The following is a 20,868-nucleotide window of genomic DNA, read 5'->3' on the forward strand; positions in this document are numbered from 1 at the left end:
CAGGGTAATCTTCAAAGCACAAATCTCATCTCTCTCAATCTCTTTTGCAAATACACACACATACCACTTAAAACACCAAGTGTCTCTTCAGCTTGCCAGTGCTCTTACACTCAAGGCTTTGACTGGATAGGTACATGTCATCCACCACTGAGTGGTCCTCTCACCACCCCCAGACCTTGTCCTCGGGGCCTTTACACGGTGTTTCCTCATCAGACAGTGGTGTGTCCCCGCTCACCCCCGCCCAAAGGCCCACCTCATTTCAGCTGGTTAACTCTGACTTATCCCTTCCGACTTCAGCTCTGCTCTTTCATAGTATCTGTCAGTCTGTAATTAGTATCTACCTGGGGACTATTCTGGTTTCTGCCTTTCTCAACTGAGAGGAGAGAATGAAGTCTAAGACCCTAAGGCATGCTGGATGAACTGAATTCTCCTATTCATCTAGAATGACTCTAGCTGTGTACCACCCTGGAATATCTGAGAAAACAGTCACTCAAATAATTCTGTGTTCTGTGGTTCAGATGAAAAATTCAGGTTTGGAAAGGTTTGTGCCTAACAGTATCTCACATAGCAGGTGCTCAAATATTTGTTGATAGAAAATGAAGAAATAAATTAATCGATGAACTCCCCACCCACGCTTCGATTCCTTTCACTGCACTGGGACCCCTGAGATTTAAAACTCAAGCCAATGACAGTCTCAGCACAGAGGCTGGGGGGGTGGGGGTGGACTTGCCCTGCCTCTTAATTTGCATGAGACAATTTAAACCATTCAAATTACACTAATCACTGCCTACAGCCCAATAGCCATCCACAGCCAGGGAACGACAATGGGATCCCACACACTTTGCACATACTGGAGCCAGAGGGATGTAGACACCAATCCCAGTTAGGCCACTGGGTAAAACCTTGAGTAAGTTTAACTTCTGAATCTGTTTCCTTCCTGTAAAGGGGGCTGATACCACCATTTCAGTCATGGCTCTTTGGTAGCAAGGGACAGAAGCTTCATGAATCATGTTCAAATAAAAAGGAAGGCTTAAGGTAAGTATGAGTGTAAGGAGACTCCTGGGAACCCAAGGGAAGCTCAACATCCAACCGTCAGGAAGGGTAAGAACCAAGAAGGCAGCTCAGAACCAGCATCCCCCATCTCTCCCTGCTTCGGTGCCTCTGCGCCGGCTGCATGCCTCATCCAGGCTCACTCCCTTAGGGAGCTCGTCCACTCTTGCGACTTTAAATACAATCTTTATACCAAGACTCCCAAGTTTATACCTCTAATCTAGATCTTTCTCCTTTCAAGGAATATATTTAACTGTCCACTCAGTACTTCCATTTGGAGATCTAGAAGGCACGTCTAACTGAACTCCTGATCACTGCCACAGCCTTCCCCATCTGAGTGGACGGCAACTCCATTCTTAAAGTTAGATGCTCAGGCCAGAAGCCTTGAAGTCATGCTTGACTCCTCTTTTTCTCCTACGATCCTTATCCAAGCAGTCGGGAAACCCTGTTGGCCCTAATCTTCAAAATCCTTCAGATCCAACCACTTTCCAACATTTGCACTGCGCCTCCCTGGATCACTACAGCAGCTTCTAGCAGGGCTCCCCACCTGTGCTCCAGCACCCCTTTATTCCCCTATACACACAATAGAGTGATCCTAGGAAAACTTAAGTCAGATGGTTTCACTCGGCTCAAAACTCGGCTCAAAACTCTGCAACACCTGCCCATTTCTCTCATGATAAAAGTCAAAGTCCTTATAATGACTCTCAAGGCCTGATAGGATCTTCTCTCTCTGTTCCAGTCACCCCAGCCTCCTCACTAGTCCTTGAACACACCTACCTGACATTCCACCTCCTGGAATGTCTGTCCCTCAGATACCTGCTGGGCCAACTCCCTTCCTCCAAGTCTTGACGCAAATCTCGCCTTCCCAACGAGGCCACCTCTGTCCGCCCTATTTAACTTGCAGTTCTTTAAGACTCTTTAGCTCCAGTGCCCACCAGCGATTAGACTGTCTCTCTGAGTCCTGGTTCAAGTTCCTGAGCCAGAACCAATTGGCCTGGCTCATCTTTCTAAGGCAGGCCACATGACACAGGTCAATGGCCAGCTGCCTGTGGAAGAGCCATTAGTACAGAAGGTCCTCTGGGCAAAACTGAAAAAGAGCAAAGCCATCTGGAGCTATTCGTTGTGGGAGCACAAGCTCTCCACAGATCACAAGAGCACTGCTGTGTTATAGCAGAGTGCCATCGTGAATGTCAGAGAAAGCCTAGAAGGGGTCAGATCAGAGTAGACGTTGAGCTCCCAACACTGACCTTAGCAAGAGTTGTTGTGGGTATTAAGTGGTGCACTTCAATGTCTGGCCCACCAGAGGAGCTTCATCATACTCTCAGGTAACTTAACTATCCTAGCCATAAACAGATTTGTTGACATGGATAATTGGTAAAAAAAACACTTAATATTAAAAATGAATGGATTAAACTCTGCAGGCAAGCAGGCATTTTTTAGAATTTCTCACTGTTCCCCCTTGCGCTGCTGAGGATTTTACAATTACCTAAAGACAGAAGGATTTAAATAAGCCAGGTGGTTCTGGCTCAGGGTCTCAGGTGTGGCCAGGGCGGCATCATCTGAGGCTTGACCAGGGCTGGAGGAGCCATTTCCAAGCTCATTCCCCGTGCTGTCAGCAGCAGGCCTCAGGTCCTCACCTTGTGAGCCTCTCCTCACAACAGGGCAGCTGGTCTCCCCAGAGCAGCAGATCCAAGAGAGAAGCAGGAAGGCAGAACCCACCCACAGTCAGAAGTGACAACTCACCCATCACTTCTGCCACATTCTTCTACTGGTCATGTGACCAACCCTGATACAAAAGGGGAGGGGCTGCACCTGGGCTTGTGACTACGGGGCGGGGTGCGGGGGGGAGCCTCTGGGGCCATCTTGGAGGCTGCTAACCACAGGTTATTCATGCAGACCAAGGCCTGTTTTTCAAGGGCCCAGAGCTAAGATGGTTTTTTACATTTTAAAGGGCTGTAAAAGAGAAAATGAAGAATATGTGACAGAGACCATACATGGCCTGCAAAGCCCAAATTATTTACTATATGGCTCTTTATAGAAAAAGTTTGATGACCCTCCCCCAATGTAGACTGTTTATTATAGATGACTTAAGGGCTTTCAAGGGTTATTTTGACTATAGGCAATGTTTCCCTTATGCCCTGACTTTAGAAGCTAACTCTTAGGTAAGCAACTCTACTGAAGTAGGTACTCTGCAAATTGCAGCTCTGAATGTCACTATAATGTCAACTACTAAGAAATGAACAGCTCATCATAACCTGAGCAGAAAGAAAACAATCAACCATACCTTGCCCATAAGTAGACGGTTGATAAATATAAACTCAGTGAATGAATGATTAAAGAAGAAATACTATAAGGACACATCTTGAAAGTATAGAGTAACCATGAAAGTATGAAAACTCTTTAGTCAGTGATTTATAACATAAGACCAAAGGTGAATTTTACATAGTAGTTACAATCATAGCTAACTCCCTGCCAAATACTCCCCCATTTGTGCATCCTCACGCCCTATGAGGTAGGGGTTATTAGCTGCCTCCATTTTTACAGATGAGCAAGTGAAAGCTGACAGAAATTATGTAATTTCCCCAAGGTTACATGATAAATAAGCAGCAGGACGATTTACTCTTACAGCAAAGTATGTAAGTATAAAGACCAACTTCATCCTGAATCTTCATGCCTCAGCTGCAGCCTGCTGAGAGCACAGCCAACACACGGAGCCCTCCTCACTGGCCCCAGGCTTCTCCTCCAGGGAAGCTCTCCCTCCCACCCAGCTTGCTGGAATCCCAACCCAAGGACTTCAGAGAAGAGCAAAGCTCCTGGGCTCCCTATAAGCGAGGTTATAGAGACCTGAAATGCTAGATTTAACCTACTTACTCATTTATTGCTCCCTTTATCCAAAGAGAGCTTTAAAAAATATTTTCACCATGGTCTTTGCTTTCCAGCCAAGTATCTTTTCTGAGACTGTGGAATCAGCACCCAGCCCAGCCATCTCTCCAGCTGCTTCCCTAATGAGCTAAGTGGAGGGCAGCTGCTTGAGCCCCGGGGCCAACAAAGTTTTGACACTGGAATGATGACAGGGCAGAGAATGCTGCTGCTCCTGCAGCAAACAGAAGGGCTGTCAGGTACACACGGGACTCGGGACACACTGGTAGCCACTGCAGAGAGAAGGGAGCTTTTGGCCAAGGGCTTTCTATGTAAACATAAGCAGACCTCACTCTCCCTGAGTGGTCCTGAAGATGGCTCAGCTCGTCCACTCAGATTCATGAACGTCAGGAGAAACGACTGCCCGAGGCTATACAACCAGTGGAAGGGCCAAAGTTCCCTGATGCTAAGGCTAATTTTTCCACCTTTTGGACTCTGCTCTTGGAAAGCTTGAAGTCCAGCTGCTTCAGGAGACAGATGTTGATCACAACAGGTTCTGGAAGGAGGAGGACCTGAGCAGAGGCAGGGTGTCTGTGTCAGGGACAGAAAGAGAGAGGCAGCGATAACGGCAGACATAGAAAGTCAGAAGGCCTGGAGGCAAAGGGGGTTCGAATCGGGTCTTGCAGACAGTGGTGACTACCTGCACAGGCTGCTACAAGGAACAGGACAGTCACCTGACCAAGGACACGCACAAAGACTGTCAGAGGGCACTGAGGGTCCAGCTGACAGTGGAGACATGAATTTGCGTCAATAAAGGCCCTAATTACATACACAACTGTGACCTCACTGGGATTCTAATAAATACAGCTGTCCAATCCCCACAGTAAACATGCAAATCACAAGATAATCGCCTCCCTCAGTCCATTCTAATTATGAGATAAGTCATCTTCAAAAATATTATTCCCTTGCCTAACAAGAAAAGAGAGGAAGCAACACTCTGGTCTGCTTGTAAACCCACACTCTCAGGAACGTAGAACAGAGTGCAAGGGATTCTGACACCAGAGAGACCAAGGTTTGGGTCCCAACTCTGCCACTGACTAGCTGTGTGACATTGAGCAAGATACCAGACCCTCACTGACCCCGTTTCCCCGTCTGTGAAATGAAGATAAAACACTACCTACCACACAAAACTTCTGTGAGGCTCAAACGCAATACACTCGGCTCACAGACAGCTATGGCTGCCCGTCTGCAGAAATGGCCACAGTATAACCACCCCGACCCTTGACTTCAGGGACCTTCCATCAAGAGATGGGGTCTCTCTCCCGTCTTGAATCTGGTTGGGACATGCTTTTACCAACGAAATGAAGTGGAGGCAACACTGTGCCAGTTCCGACCCTGGGCCTCGGGAGGCCGTGTGCGCCTCGCTCTCTAGGAAGCCGACAGCTGCCAGGTGAGTGATCCCGGCTGCCTGCCAGAGGCAGAGATGAGCCTTCCTGGCAGCTGACGGCAGACACAGGAGGGACCCCAGCTGAGACCGGGACCCCAGCTGAGACCAGGACCCCAGCCTGAACTGGCACTTGCAAAGCGTGAACTAAATTAACCGTTGTTAGGTCACTAAATACTGGGGTGATGTGTTAGCACTGACTGACTGCTACAGCAGTACTCACAATACGAAGCTATTAGAGCTTCTCTTCGCCAGTAATGCCCCCAGTCCTCAATTCCTCCTCTACTGGATCATTCACATATGCATTCAATCATGCCATTACTTCTCCCCTTAAAAAAAGCTCTCCCTTGACCCCACTACCCTCAATAACTACCACCTTGTCTTTGCTCTGTCTCGCAGCAAAACTCCTCAAAGAACCGCGCATGCTCACTGCGTCTAATTCCCCTCTGCCCTTTCGCTTTCACATCCTCTTTCACCTCCAACTCTGCACTGAAACGTCTCGCCAAGGCCCCCAGTGAACACCATGTTACTAAATCCCATGGTCAAGTCTCAGTCCTTACGTGCTTTGGCTCAAATCAGCATCATCTGTCACCACTGGTCCCTCTGCTCTAACACCTTCTGCTCCTGGGGCGCCAGTCTCCGAGTTTCCTCCTACCTCACCAGAGGGCCTTTCTCGTCACCTCAACCTCCCGATGCTGGAGTGCCCTGGGGTCAGTCCTCGGCCTCTTCTCTTCTCTAACTCACTTCCTTGGTAATCTCATCCAGCCTCAAAAGTCAAAAACTCAGAAAGGCCTAGGTTTTCTCTGAAATCCAGATTCGGACACTCACCTGCCTAACGCCACCTCCTTTTAGATCTCTAATAGGCGTCTCAAACTCAACCTGTGCCAAACACAACTCCCGATCTCCCCCCTCGCCCCCATCTGCTCCTCCGGCACTCTTCTGTTTTTAACAGACAAAATGCTCAGGCCAAAACACCTCTTTTTCTCTCACACCCGATACTTTACCCCTTAGCAAATCCCACTGGCTCTCCCTTCAAATTCCTTACCATCACCTACAAGGCCCTACGTGATTCGCTTCTCCCTGGCCTCGCGTGTTACCGGTCTCTCCCGAGTCCCTCTGCTCCAGCCATGCTGACCTCACGTCCTCCTGTCGGCTCAGGTGCCCTGCACCAGCTCCCCTTTCTCCTGGAGTGCGCTTGTCCGGAAGGCTCAGCGCTTCCGCCCCGATTCCTCACAGCTGAGCACTCTCCCTTTCCTGCCTCTGTAAAACTAACAATCCCTCTCCTAGTCCTGGACTTCCTATCCCCTCCCCTGCCCTCTTTCTATGATGCCTGTCATCTAACAGAACAGACTATATATTTTACTGTTTATATGAAACTATACACTTCAGAGGGCAATGATGTCTTAATTTTTCATTAGGTACCCCCTGTGCGTAGAATAGTGCCTGACATAGGACCCATTCAATGAATGTTGTTGAATGAATGAAAATCCATCAATCAATGAATGAATGAAAGTATAGAAGCTTGGGATGTTTTTAGGATAGTGCCCCCTTCAGTGGTAAAGGAAGGCTATTTAAGGCTCTATATGCAAAGCACCGGGTTCTTCAAACCTTCCATGATCTCCTTTCTTATCACTGTAGTGACGAGAAGTGTTTTTACAGATAAAGACCTGAATGGTGTGTGACAGACTACAAACCAGAAGGCTCAGTTTAAGTAATCCCAATTTTTAAAATGAGTCACCTGGAGGGTGGTATTTAAGTCCTTTTTCTGGCTTGAAAATGTGAATGTTTTTGGTAACTGATGAGTGACCTGCTTCTGAGTTCCCAAGTAACGATGGCAGAGAGCACCAAACCAAAAAGACCCCATAGGTCAGGGGTTGGCAAACTCGTGCCTGCAGCCTAAATCCCGCCAGCCTCCTGGTTGTTTGTGCAGATTCCTTGTTTATAGCCTGCAAGTGCAGAATGGTTTTCCCATTTGTAAATGGTTTCATTTTAGCTGGTAATATAAGTTCCTTCATAATAGGAATCAAGAGATTGTGCCTCCTGGCCCTGCCAAAGCCTACAATATTCACTATCTGGCTCTTTAAGAAGTGTACCCACCCCTGACACAGATGTGCCATCCTGGGGCCAATTCCTCAGCTGCAGACCACAAAATCCCCAGAAATAATCATCTGGGTATTTCAGCATGAAGTGACTTCCAAAACCAAGTGCCCTATACGCAACTGCCAAAAGGTAATTAGATATAAAGTGGCCAGTGGCCGCTGCTATTATCTTCCACAGCGGTGACACCCTCTATACAGCTGGAAAAGAAACAGCCAAATACGGAAATGTATCCTACGCATGTTCCCAGGGTAACGCATATCCTAAAACCAATGGCTAGGGATAGATATTGTTCTAAATTTGGAAATATCCGATGACAAAGCGAAGTTTCCTTCCCTTTTCTTACCACACCCAAAACAACACCCTACCTTTCTCATGAGAAAAATTCCTTCACACTTATGGTTTCCATTTCCTACATTTGATCTTTCACTTAACAAAAAAAATGATTAATGGAAGCCCATGATGTATACAGACCTTTTAGTACCACGCCTGGCATATAGGAAGCTATCAGCATTCTTTTAATATTATACCCAACATATTATTATTGTAATATTATTACATCTGTTATTGTATCACATTGCATACTTTATGTATGGTAGACACAATATATAATGTACTGTAACACAACATATTGAACATGTTATATTCTATAACATGTAAATATATAATATAAAATATATAATCATTATATATGCAATATGCTGTATTGTCTTATATCATTGTTACACACATTATTATATATCATTGTTATATTACTATCCTAACACAGGGGATACTAAGCCACAAACCAGCTGTGAGACTTCAGACAAGTCGCTTCACTTCTTTCTAAGCCTCAATTCTCCATTGGTAAAATTAGGTAATCATTTTAGATTTTTACCACTCTCTTCCAGCTCAAGACCAACGCCCAAAGCATGCTAAATAACCTTTCCTTTGAAAACTTCTTCTCCTACCCTGAAGCCTATGCATGGGCACACCCAATCACGGCTTGGAACCCCACAACCGACAGGCATGGACATCACCTTCGTTCATTACATCAACATCCTGATGCTCTGCACTTGTTGATTCACGCCGCCCTCGCAGCAAGGTTTGAAGCAAGCTGTTTAATAGCAGTATATCTATTTTAATAACAACTGGGTTGGTGCCCCATGATGTACAAGCAAATGGGGAAAATGGTAACGAATCATCCCTCAACAGACACAGTAAAGAGGAAGAGGTGGGTCATTAGTCACCCTGGGTCATTAGTCATGCCGCTGAACAGTAAGCATTACACTAAAAATATTAATAACACTTCTGGGCTCACTCTGTCCCTTTCATGTGAGGAAATTAAAGTATTTAATAATCGTTGCTCCCTGGGAGACAGAAGACAAAAAGTTGTGATGGTAAATGAGTATCCTTAAATAAAGTCTTCTCATGCCTTTTTTTACGTCAAACTCAGCACTTGAAAGAGACTGAGCCAAGTCCAATGCAAAAGACCATGGGAAAATAGAATTTTGAAACAAAAATAGATTCTCAGCCCTCATAATGGTTTTTGAACTTCCCATTTCCCTTCTCTGAGCCCCATGCCTTTAGGTAACTCATCACGATGGCACTAGTAAATACAGTTTAAGTTTCACAAGAAAAACAAGTTCAAAATGATAATGCTCAACACTGATGTGCTTGTGGCTAACTGATAAATTTATGCAACACTCAAGAAAATGTTAACAGATACACCCCTTCTGGAAAACAACATAGCAATAGTCCATGGCAGGTTCCTGGACTGGGAACTTTACCTTGGGAACTTATCCTAAGGAAATCATCCAGCAAGTCACAAATATATATGAATACAGCTACTTATTGTTACCCTACCTGTAACAGCAAAAAGGGGAAATAATTTCAATATCCAGCAGCAGGTGAATGATTTAATAAGTTATGGGACAGCAACATGATAGAATGTCACAGTCATTACAGTAGCTCTGAAGACCACATATGAAAAATATGCATGCATGTGCAGCAGCTCTGGAAAAGATGAACAGTAACAGCTAATTCTTCTGCTCACTCACTAGGTTTTAGGCCCTTTAGATCTAGTCACTCAATATGCATTTTCTTCTTCGCATTTTGTCAATTTTTTTCCAATTTCTTCTTTAATAACATAACATCTTTTCGACTAAAATAAAATGAAATTTCTCTGTACTTAGCCTAAAAATAACAACACTAATAAACACTTACTGGACATATACTACGTGCCAGGTACTGTTCTAAGCACTTTACATGTATAAACCCCTTGACCCTCACACCTAGCCAGCTAGAAGTGGGGAAGCAAGGAGTCAACCGGGGCATCTGGGCTCCAGTGTACAGGCTCTTAACCACTATGTAATAATGAAAAAACTTTTCAGCATTATTCAGGATGGGAAAATGGACTGTCCTGCTTAGTTCAATATTCTAGTTAACTAGGAATAGCTCAGCTATGTCTGGTCCTGCAGTAACTATTTTCAAAGAGATCCAACACCATAAAAACGCCCCCGTGACCATGCTGTTCAGCAGAACTGATGCTTTCTGCAGGTACTGAACACCAGGGGAGTTTGCAGATATGAACAGCAGTGATGAGCGCTGATGGTCACTGATTCACAGCCCACAAGGCACCTCTGAGATCATCTGGCATGTGATCCCTTCAACTGAGGGAAGGAAATGGGTAGAGTTAGCCAAACTCACACTGCTAGCTGGGATTGGGACAGATCTGGGCCCATGATCCATGCCCGCGGACGTGGTAAAAGCCGGGTTCTTTCTTTCTATTATGCAACATGTGATAACAAGAAAGACTATGATTCATTAAGTGCTTGTGTACGCTAAGGGCTATAAACCCTTCACGTGAATTATTTAATTTCGCGCCACAGTCGTTCGAGGTAGGCATTATTATTAATCTCACGTGGAGACTAGGAAACAAGCTTGGAAACGTGAAGTCGTGTGGCTCGCCTCACTCAGCTAGAAGGCCCTGATTCAGGTAAATGGAGTGCAGCCCCAGCCCTTGCACATTCTGGAGCACTGCAGCCCCACAGCAATGGAATCAGACCACACAATGCATGGGGGTAGATAGGCCGGCTCCAGCTCTGGCCAGAAAAGCCGTCAATATTAATGATCTGGCACACAGGCATCCAGCGGCCCCAGATGCTTCTTGACTACCTAGCTACGTACAAGCTTGTAGAGGCAAGTCTAAGCGCCCTTGCTGACTGGAATCCAAACAATTATAAATCCGCCCCCACAGCACAGGAACCAGAGAGCATGTGGAATTTATGCAAATCCTTGAGTCCCCACCCCCACCCAGCTAGGCAATCTCCTTCCCAGCCTTGCTAAGCCCACAGTCAGCCCACGCCTGGGAAAGACACTTCAGCCTCAGCTCTTCCACCGAGGGTGTTAATTTCATTTGCTCACACCCAGCTGTGTACAAACATGCAAATCATTAACGTTTCCATTTACCAGGCCGGTTTGGCCCTGAGCTGCTGGGATTTCTGAAGGAGATAACAATTCTATTTGCAACTACGGCTGCAATTTTTATTCCCAAGGAAACTTCCGCCCGTGTTATATTCCCCAAAGCCAAAATGATCACTGTAAGGAACCCTTCAAGTTATTCATGAAAAAAAAAAAAGACCAGAAGAAACAAAGAATTCTTCTTTTTTTTTTTAAACATCTTTATTGGAGTATAATTGCTTTACAACGGTGTGTTAGTTTCTGCTCTATAACAAAGTGAATCAGTTATCCATATACATATGTTCCCATATCTCTTCCCTCTTGCGTCTCCCTCCCTCCCTCCCACCCTCCCTATCCCACCCCTCTAGGTGGTCACAAAGCACCGAGCTGATCTCCCTGTGCTATGCGGCTGCTTCCTACTAGCTATCTATTTTACATCTGGTAGTGTATATATGTCCATGCCGCTCTCTCACTTAGTCCCAGCTTACCCTTCCCCCTCCCCATATCCTCAAGTCCATTCTCTAGTAGGTCTGTGTCTTTATTCCCGTCTTACCCTTAGGTTCTTCATGACATTTTTTTTTCTTAGATTCCATATATATGTGTTAGCATACGGTATTTGTCTTGAATTCTTTTGAGAGCACTGGACGGGATAGTAGGTATATTTCAGAGCAGTTCAATTTAGCTCTAAACTGAAGGTTTCCCCAGGTGCCTGGGTCAATGAATCAATAACGAAACGCCGACTGTGATTTAAGTGCCTTTTGTGAAGCAATCTTTTGCAGTGTGAACAATCATCAATAAATTTACTTAGTCTTTGTAAATTCAGAATTGCTGTGGGACAGAGGAGGGTGTACCTGTTTTCATCCCCCGACGCCTCTACTTTGGGCAGAGAAAGGCAAAGAAGGAATGTTTCCACCACACACCCGCCAGCACTGGTAGATACCATTTACTGAGCACCTACCATGCACCAGGAACCACGCTGCACCTTTCGTACCTCATGTATACCCGTGGTAGCACTGGAGGCCAGGCAGCACTCAGTTTGGTTACCGAGTGCACTCACGGAGGGCACCAAGTGCCATACGCTGTGCCAGTATGGAGGACAGAACAATGATCCCAAGAGACAGCCCTCAGGTTTCTGGTCAGGTACTGTAGTAAACAGACCCCCACCCCCACCAGCCCTCTACCAGCCCATCCCTGTGGTGAGGGCTGGAATGTAGTCATTTGAAGGCCACTGGAGGTAAGGACAGTGGGGAAACGATCTGGGATTACAAAATTCACTTGTTCAAGGTCAGACAGAAAGTCAGGGGCAGCAGAGCTCTGGCTGGATGGACCACTTGGGATCACAGGAAGCCACTGCCTTATCCTACCTCCCATCCTATTTTTTTGGACAGGGCCTGCTAGAACTCACTATGGAAATGCAAATGACTTAAATTTATCAACCACTGCAAGCATTCATTATTGTAAAAACCAATAAAGGCAGTACCGTTTCTTTCTTACGTTTTGGGTTCCGAGAGCTATAAGAAAAACTAGAACTATAAGAGAGAGTATAATGTTGGTCCCTTCAAAGGATGCACGTCCCACACTGTTTAAAATCATTAGAGAGACATTTCTCTATTAGGTGTAAAATGCTCTTTAGGGTGACAGCAAGCAGAAGTGAGATTCATGTGTCTCAAACTAGTATTCTGTCACCTCAGTTTTTAACTTTCCAGGTCTACAACACGGAAACAGAAACACAAGTGATCCAAAAGGCAGATACTGATTTCCTTTCAATGTCCCTTCAGAATTTATTCTGCATTTGACCTTCCTAATCACGACTGTCTGGCTCTGGTTAAAGTCTGCCATCGCAGGTCAACACACAGACCGGACAGAAGTCAGGGGCAGGCTGGGCAGTTCCAGCTGCCTGCAGCAAAGGCACACAAGGACGTGCCCCAGTTTCACTTGCCCCTAAAGCAGACAAGGATACCACGCTGCTTGCTCTAGAGACTGGTGCCATCCATCCACTGAGCTTGGACTTCGAAAAATGCACTCACATCAGGGTCAGGGTGGTGGCTGGGATCCACTAAATCAGTGGTCCCCAACCTTTCTGGCACCAGGGACCCGTTTCGCGGAAGACAATTTTTCCATAGACCTGGGCGGGGGGGTAGGGGGTGAGGGGGGATGGTTGAGGCAGTAACGTGAGCGATGCGGAGCAGATGAAGCTTCAATCGCCTACCGCTCACCTCCTGCTGTGCGGCCCAGTTCCTAACAGGCTGAGGACCGACACTGGTCCTTGGCCCAGGGGCTGGGGACCCCTGCACTAAATCATTCCTAACCATTGTTCCAAAATCCCAGTTCCAAAATATAAACAACCTTTAAAGACAAAGACAAACAGACAAGCTGTGAAGAATAAATAAACTCCACACCATTGTTATTGTGGATCCTTGGACTGGAGAACAAACGGTGGGTCCAGGGTCTACCCTGCTCAAACCAACAAATCCCTACACTGGCAGAGACACGGCCCTGGTAAATGGGATCTGTGAAGACTTAGAAATCAGGGGCAATTAATTGCTCTTCTTTTTATCCCCAATTCACAGTGGATCCTGAAATCCCTACTATCAACTCCTCTCATTTAAATTTCTGAACACAACTAAACAACACAACAAAACACAAAAGCTTTCATTTTTGTCTGTAAGCCCAGCTGCTTCCTATGGAAGTATTAAGAAGTTTTAACTCACACATTTTCTAAGGAAGACCAGAGACAACTTAAAAGTAAGTAAAATGTTAAATTCCTGTTACAAAAGCGATTTGAGTTATTGGATCAATGCCAATTTTCTTCTTGGTGGCTGGAGATACCAGGCCACATGGCACTGAAAGAGTGTTACATCCTGACCCACCAGTAAATACCCATGTCTGCTAAGATTCATTCTTCTGAAGGACAAGGTACTATGATGTAAGCAGCAACTGCTTTTTTTTTTTTTAATGTTTTTCTCCCCCAAATGAGTAAAGTACATTAAAGAAAATATAACAAACCTCATATATGCATAACCTGGATTCTAACAGTTGTTAAAATGATCCTGTTTTTCTTATCTGTATGTATGTGTTCATTCAGTCACCTGAACCATTTTAGAGTAAAATTATAGCCAGCATAACTCTTTAGCCCTGAATACTTCAGCATGACAACCCCAAAAAGGACCTTCTCCTACATGACTCATTACCATAATCACACGTAATAACATAGACAACAGTTCCCAAATATCATCTACCACGTAGTTCATACTGAAATTTCCTGAACTGTCTCCCAAATGTCTTTTATTACTGTTTTGTTCACACCAGGATTTGATCAAGGACCAGTAAGGAATACCTTTTTCAAAGTAACTTGTTGGACAAAGAATGAATGACTGATGGAAAGTCAGAGGGGCTGGAACCCAACAGTAAATTAGCATCCGACCTACTTTTCCCTATTAAGAAGAAAAAAAATTATATATAATCTGACCACAAAAGACAACTATTATTAACATTCCCATGCATTTTCTTCCAGTTTATTTTTTCTGTTCATAAACACACACCCATACATACGCTTGCGCTCAAACTGTCTTGCTACAGGTCAGGTGCTATCTCCACCCTTTTTGGCAAGTGGAGATAAAAAAGCCAATACCTGATGAAGTCCTGTGGGCACCATCTTTGGTATTCTGGTGCCTGCCGGGTCTGCGAACGGCTGGTCTGCTAGGTTAATAACAGTGAAAAGGGCAGCCGAGTGCACTGGAAGACCCAAAGGCCCTGGGGCTGCATACTGCATACTGCCGTGTGGCCCCTCTGGCTTTCTCCTCCTCAAGGCTGACGCTAACACAAGCCTGAGTGACACCGAGTAGGTTTTAACAGGTGTTGCTGTCCCGTGTCACGGACATCTAGGATGGATAAATATGAGACTTGTTTTTTTTTTTAATAGAAGGTACTTTGAACTCTTTGGAAGAAAGGCGCTATATTTAAAAGCTATTAATAACATTCTCTAAACCAAACTGTCACAAAAGATTCAAACTCCTGGATATCAAAATTTTTACTTGGGATATCTTTTTTTTTTTTTTTTGCGGTACGCAGGCCTCTCACTGTGTGGCCTCTCCCGCTGCGGAGCACAGCCTCCGGACGCGCAGGCTCAGCGGCCATGGCTCACGGGCCCAGGCGCTCCGCAGCACGTGGGATCCTCCTGGACCGGGGCACGAACCCGCGTCCCCTGCATCGGCAGGCGGACTCTCAACCACTGCGCCACCAGGGAAGCAAGCCCCTTGGGATATTTTTTAAAGCTGAAAATTTTCAACCAACGGACGTGTGCTGTACTAAATAAAAATCTCAAACTAAACTAAGTTCTCAGCCAAGCCAGGCCATCACATTGAGATGCAAATCGCTTTATTCCTTAGGAGAACTGCCTGTTAATTTTCTTTAAAATATGCTGAACTGCAAGCATTTTCTGATGAAAGGTATTTCCCCAAGCAGTTTCAGGTCTGGTTTTAAACCAAAGTTTCCCAACAGAAGGCTGCCTCCTTCTTTCTTCCTGGAGATGAAGCACAGGGCCTTCTTACCTTGTTTCCAGGGGCACAGATGGCTTCGTTTCAGGGGCTTCTGTTTTTCAATAGCATTGCCCATTCTAAAGCCAGAGGATCACAGGGCCCTTCCAAGCCCAGGTGTCTTTGTTGAACAGCGAATACGGACCAAGTCACTAGCTGGAAGGGGATTCATCTCTCAGACATCCCAATCACCCAGCGGTGAGCCCTGGTAAATCCTCACAAGAAAAACCTGAACTCTACTCTGGAAGGTCCTTGCCTCTGCCTTTCAAACTCCCTTCACTCCCAGGAAGGAAATCAGAATAAAAGGCTTGTTATCGCCCTGGCAGTGGGTCTCGGTACCGTCTATACTAGGAAGCTCTTCCTCCGCCCTCCTTTGACAGTCTGTTACTCATTGGCACAGCAGCCTCAGATTAATTTCCAAACACTTTGGACACTGCTTTTCTTTGGGGGAGGAGTGGGAAATGAGATGATCAAAAAGCTGAAAGTTAAAAATAGACCAATTTGGGGGGGTGCCACAAGAAACTTTTTTTTTTTTTTTTTCTTTTTTTTTTGCGGTACGCAGGCCTCTCACTGTTGTGGCCTCTCCCGCTGCGGAGCACAGGCTCTGGATGCACAGGCTCAGCGGCCATGGCTCACGGGCCCAGCCACTCGGCGGCATGTGGGATCCTCCCGGACCGGGGCACAAACCCGTGTCCCCTGCATCGGCAGGCAGACTCTCAACCACTGCGCCACCAGGGAAGCCCAAGAAACATTTTCACAGAGACCCTAACATCACACCTTCTATTTAAGGATTCTGGCCCTCAGACCAGTGTGCATCAGGTGACAAGTTCCATCAGAGAGAAAACAAGCTGACTTCATTAATCCTGTGTTTCCAAGGGAAAAACAAACAAACATCAAAATGCAAACTGCACTTTAGTTTCCAAAGAAGAAAAGACCTCAGAGGACAAGCAGCTAGGAGTTTGTAACCTCAAGCTCCAATCTTACACTCTATTTTGGAATTAATTTTTCTGGAGAAAATGTGACACCACCTAAATTCTGAACAACAGGTTTCCTGGAAGAAAGAAGGGCATGAAATATGCTTTTTGGTAAAAACAAAGAAAATGGCAAAGTACGTGGAAAGATTTCATTGATTTAGATACCAGAGTTTGAGGGTAGAAAAGCTCTTAAAGAATCCCTGGAGCACATGCAGTGGGTGAGACTGGCTGCAGGACCAACCACCTGGGTTCAAATTCTGCCTCTGCCAACAGAGCATAGTTTTCTCATCTGTTAATTGGGCATAATGCCAGTAGTCCCACCTCCCCGGCTGTAATGTTTAGGGGAAAACACTGACTGAAACTGCCCGGCCCTGGCCAGGCAAAGACAGTAACAATGTGCATAAGTTATTTTACCACAGGAGATCCTGGTAAGGAACAGGGAACTAACAAGCTACCACCAACCAGAAGAATAGGGGAAAGGTCAAAAGGAGAGAGAAGAGACGCCAGTCCACATGTCCTACCAACCTCCCAGAATCCTCCTCGCTGGAATCCATCTTGGCTGAGTGGTTGCACGTGCCACCAGAAAGGACCTTCAATCAGAATGATTGGTCAGAGACAACCCAGAAACTCACCCCATCACCATAAACCCCGAGACTGCGAGCCACGTGGCAGAGCAGTCTTCCTGGGCTCCCTTACCCAGCTGCTCTCCGCCCAGGCGCCCCTTCCCAATAAAGTCTCTTGCTTTGTCAGCACATGTGTCTCCTCGGACAGTTCATTTCCGAGTGTTAGACAAGAGCTCAGTCTCGGGCCCTGGAAGGCCCCCTTCCTGCAACATAATGAGGATCAAATAAAAGGGACACTTAGGAATCCCTTGGTAAATCGTTATCACCAACACTGTAATACTCTTTGACTGTGAAACTGTATTAGCTCAGATGGCCGATATCTGGCTTCAGACAATTTAGCCAAAGGCACATAATCACAGTGAATTTCGTTCTATTGGGGTTGGAGGGTACAAGGTGGGAGCCAGAGTAAAATTTAAAGACAGTATTCCAAAAAAGACCCACAGAACCAAAGAAATGGAGTTCGAGAGGCACTAAATGCACTAGTGCTCCAACTGTTCAGTGTGCTCTGTTACCACTCCCAGGGCCATGGCCAGCGTGCTGCACCAGCCCCTGCCCATTCTGAGGGAAACAGAAATAATCCTGCCAATGTATGCAAAATGAATGAAGCCAAATCCAAATCTCTACAAGATCTTAAGGTTTCCTATTTGATCTACCAACACAGAAATCATTTTTACAAAATCACAGCCTGAGATTCCAAACTACTTAAAGCAAATAGCACGGGTCCGTTTCACTCCTCCAATGACAGGCAGGAAAGAGAGCAAATGCTTCAGTGAAGGCCATGGCCAACCCCGCTTCCCTCACACCCGTACGATGAACTCACCTTCCAATCAAACTGCAACCACAAACTGCAAAAGAGCAAAGGCTCGCACCCCGACCGCGCCAGAGGGGGCCGCTGAAACCTAAGAGCTGGTAAAAGATCCAATTCAAGTTCAGCACCCACCCCAACTCCATCAGCAAACACCCCACCCTTTCGGTACACTCTGAAGAGACTTCCGTTTCCTTCCAAAAACCGTAACAATTTTCCTTAGGCAAGTCTGCAATGCCAGATATTATATCTGACCTCATTTCTTCCAGAAGACATTTAGTTCAAAATATCTACAAAAGCATAATAGATCAAAAAGGCTCTACTTTTGAACCTGCATCTTAATGTCTCTTTTCACCTGAAGAAAGTTTTAACTTGTCAAATGCTCTGCACACAATGCCGCCCAGCACCAGCAGAATACCCACGCACAGTAGGTGCTTAATAACTACTGAACAAATGGGCAGACAGATGAAGGAATAAACAAATGGATGAACAAATGAAGGCTCCCTGCCCCCCACCCCCCGCAAACACACCCTACAATGTGTTAACCGGAGTTTCTTTTTTTTTTTTTAATAAATTTATTTATTTTTATTTTATTTTTGGCTGCGTTGGGTCTTCGTTGCTGTGCGTGGGCTTTCTCTAGTTGCGGCGAGTGGGGGCTACTCTTCATTGTGGTGCGCGGGCTTCTCATCGTGGTGGCTTCTTTTGTTGCAGAGCACGGGGTCTAGGCACAAGGGCTTCAGTAGTTGTGGCACGTGGGCTCAGTAGTTGTGGCTCGCGGGCTCTAGAGCGCAGACTCGGTAGTTGTGATGCACGGGCTTAGTTGCTCCGTGGCATGTGGGATCTTCCCGGACCAGGGATCGAACCCGTGTTCCCTGCATTGGCAGGCGGATTCTTAACCACTGCGCCACCAGGGAAGCCCAACCGGAGTTTCTAATCCATAAATGAACTCTCCTTCCTGCAAGCGCCAGAGGTGTGGGCCCGGCCGAGTGCTGTTTCATCCACCTTCCCCACCCCTCAGCTCTGGCAAAGTCCCCAACCTGGAGTTTCATCCGTATCTTTTTTATCCCCACTAGTCTGTAAAGCCTTTGAAGCCAGGAACTGGGTTTGGGTCAGTTCCCCATGTGCCTGCGCGCACACAGAACAACAGATCACCAGGGAAAACTGGGCTCGAGGCCGACGCTGCCATTTCTCAGCTAGGGGCTGCCACATTCTAACAGCTAATTTTCTGATGAACCTTCCAAACAAACTAGAAATTTCCTTGAGAGCAGCTCTGAAGTGAGGACCCCGTGGTTAAACTGCTTCTAGGGTAACCATGGCCTCCCAAAATGATTCTGTGTGAACTGGATGGGGGCTGGGGGTTGGGGAAGATAAATCGAATCACCTATTTTTAAGAATTCCTCCCTAATTCTCATCTCAGAAAAAGTGTCTTCCAGAGTTGTCCCCAAGGGTGAATATGCTCACCATCCAAGATGGGCAAGTGACCCATCCACTCCACACCTTAGGGAGACAACATGGGACTCAAACAGATGAGACGAATCAAAAGTGAAAGACCACCAGAAGTGGAAAGCTCACTGCATGGCCAGCATCACGTGTCTCCACGTCCTGCGCAAATCCTCCGAGGGTGCTGTGGGTACATGGACTGCTTTCAGTCAGACCGTGTGTTACCAAGTTACTCCTGAGGTATTACTACTGCAAGCCCCAAATCACGGACTCACAGAAGGGGTAGGGCCTAAGGACACAGACTGACAAAATCATCTCCTCCTAAGAGCTGGGGGCAGGGCAGGGCGGGGGTCAAGGCTACACACTCAGTGAGAGAGCCAGATCCAGCCCAAGAATTTTAATTCTTGGCCGGGAAACCTGCTACCTCTTCCTCCTGACCAGAGGGACAAGGTAGTGGAGGAGTGGAAAGTGCTGGCTCTGGAGAAGAGCTGACCCAGTTTGAATCTTTATGTGGGCACTTTCCATCAGGGCGACTTTGAGATAGGAACTTCACCTCCCTGGACCTGATTTTTTCACCTCTGTAAAATATGTACTAATATGCTGCCTACTTCATAGGCAGTCTAAAGCTTAAATAAGATGTTTTAAAGGTGCTTGGCACACTTAAAGAATAGTTACCATTGCTGGCTTTTTTTCTTTTTAATTTCATTATCTATGAACATCCAGCTTTAGAGACAATACATTAAAGAAAAACTATTTACCGTCACAGAGATTTTTTTGTTTTTTTAAATATCCCAGTAAGATCCATTGCAATATTCTGATAAATAACTCATTCCCTTAGCGCAAAAAAAATAATATTTCACTTCCAAACACTTGTATCATCAGAATACTTTTTTGATTATGGAATGCAAGCGACATAAACCAAGGAGATAGTACTGTGGTTACTGAAGTTTGAAACATTTTACAGAGTCCTGTCCTCAATGCAAGATGCAACTGGATTCAGAAGAAACCTGTGTCAGGGAGTCCTGCAAGGCACTGCTCACTGCTCAGAAGGGGAAGGCCAGTGATCGCTGTGGTGTGCACCTTCACCACCTCCTCCCCACCCCTCCCCCAGGTGTGCGGGCAGGAGATGGAAGCTGGGCTCTGGAGCCGGTGCCCAGTAGCTGACATGAAGCTTTGTGCATGGAATTTGTGTGCCGGGAGGAAAGTCTGATGTTGGTCACTTCCCCTCCAGAGAAAAATACAACAATACAAGGAAGCACCAAGCACTGTGGGAATGTTCCAAAGTGGGAGTTCCAGCTCAGTCCAGAGTATAAACAAAGGGCAATGACCAGCCTGGAGGTCAGGCCAGCAGAGCACTGAGGCAAAAAGTCTGGGAGCCAGTCTTCTGGGTGCCCTAGTCCCTGCTTTGAAGTGACATTCCTGCCCAGCGCTGCGGAAATCACTGAAGGCGAAGGCACATCTCGAGTAGTGCATCACAGGAAACACAGACCGGGGTTCTCTTACGACACTCTTGCACACTCACAGATCAGTCTCAGAATGCCATGGCCTGAGTGGCCTCAGATTCATCCGACAAATGCCGACGTGGAGTTTAGGGAGAATC

At 46.1% G+C, this 20,868-nt stretch overlaps 1 protein-coding gene across 2 annotated transcripts in view; it reads right to left on the reverse strand.

Annotated features, from left to right (window-relative positions):
- Positions 1-18,472, reverse strand: part of RAPGEF1 (Rap guanine nucleotide exchange factor 1) — a 119,898-nt gene extending 101,426 nt beyond the window's left edge. The window contains exon 1 of one of the 2 annotated variants that reach the window (XM_029201620.1): positions 15,442-18,472. In XM_029201620.1, coding sequence (XP_029057453.1) covers positions 15,442-15,505 — 64 coding nt within the window. In that variant the 5' untranslated portion in view covers positions 15,506-18,472. The remainder of the gene's footprint in view (positions 1-15,441) is intronic. The other variant, XM_029201615.1, reaches the window with a different exon arrangement.
- Between the last annotated feature and the right edge of the window lie 2,396 nt (positions 18,473-20,868).

The sequence above is a fragment of the Monodon monoceros genome, unplaced genomic scaffold, assembly GCF_005190385.1.
Source record: "Monodon monoceros isolate NGI ecotype Baffin Bay Population unplaced genomic scaffold, NGI_Narwhal_1 Super_Scaffold_5, whole genome shotgun sequence".
In the NCBI taxonomy this organism is placed as follows: domain Eukaryota; kingdom Metazoa; phylum Chordata; class Mammalia; order Artiodactyla; family Monodontidae; genus Monodon; species Monodon monoceros.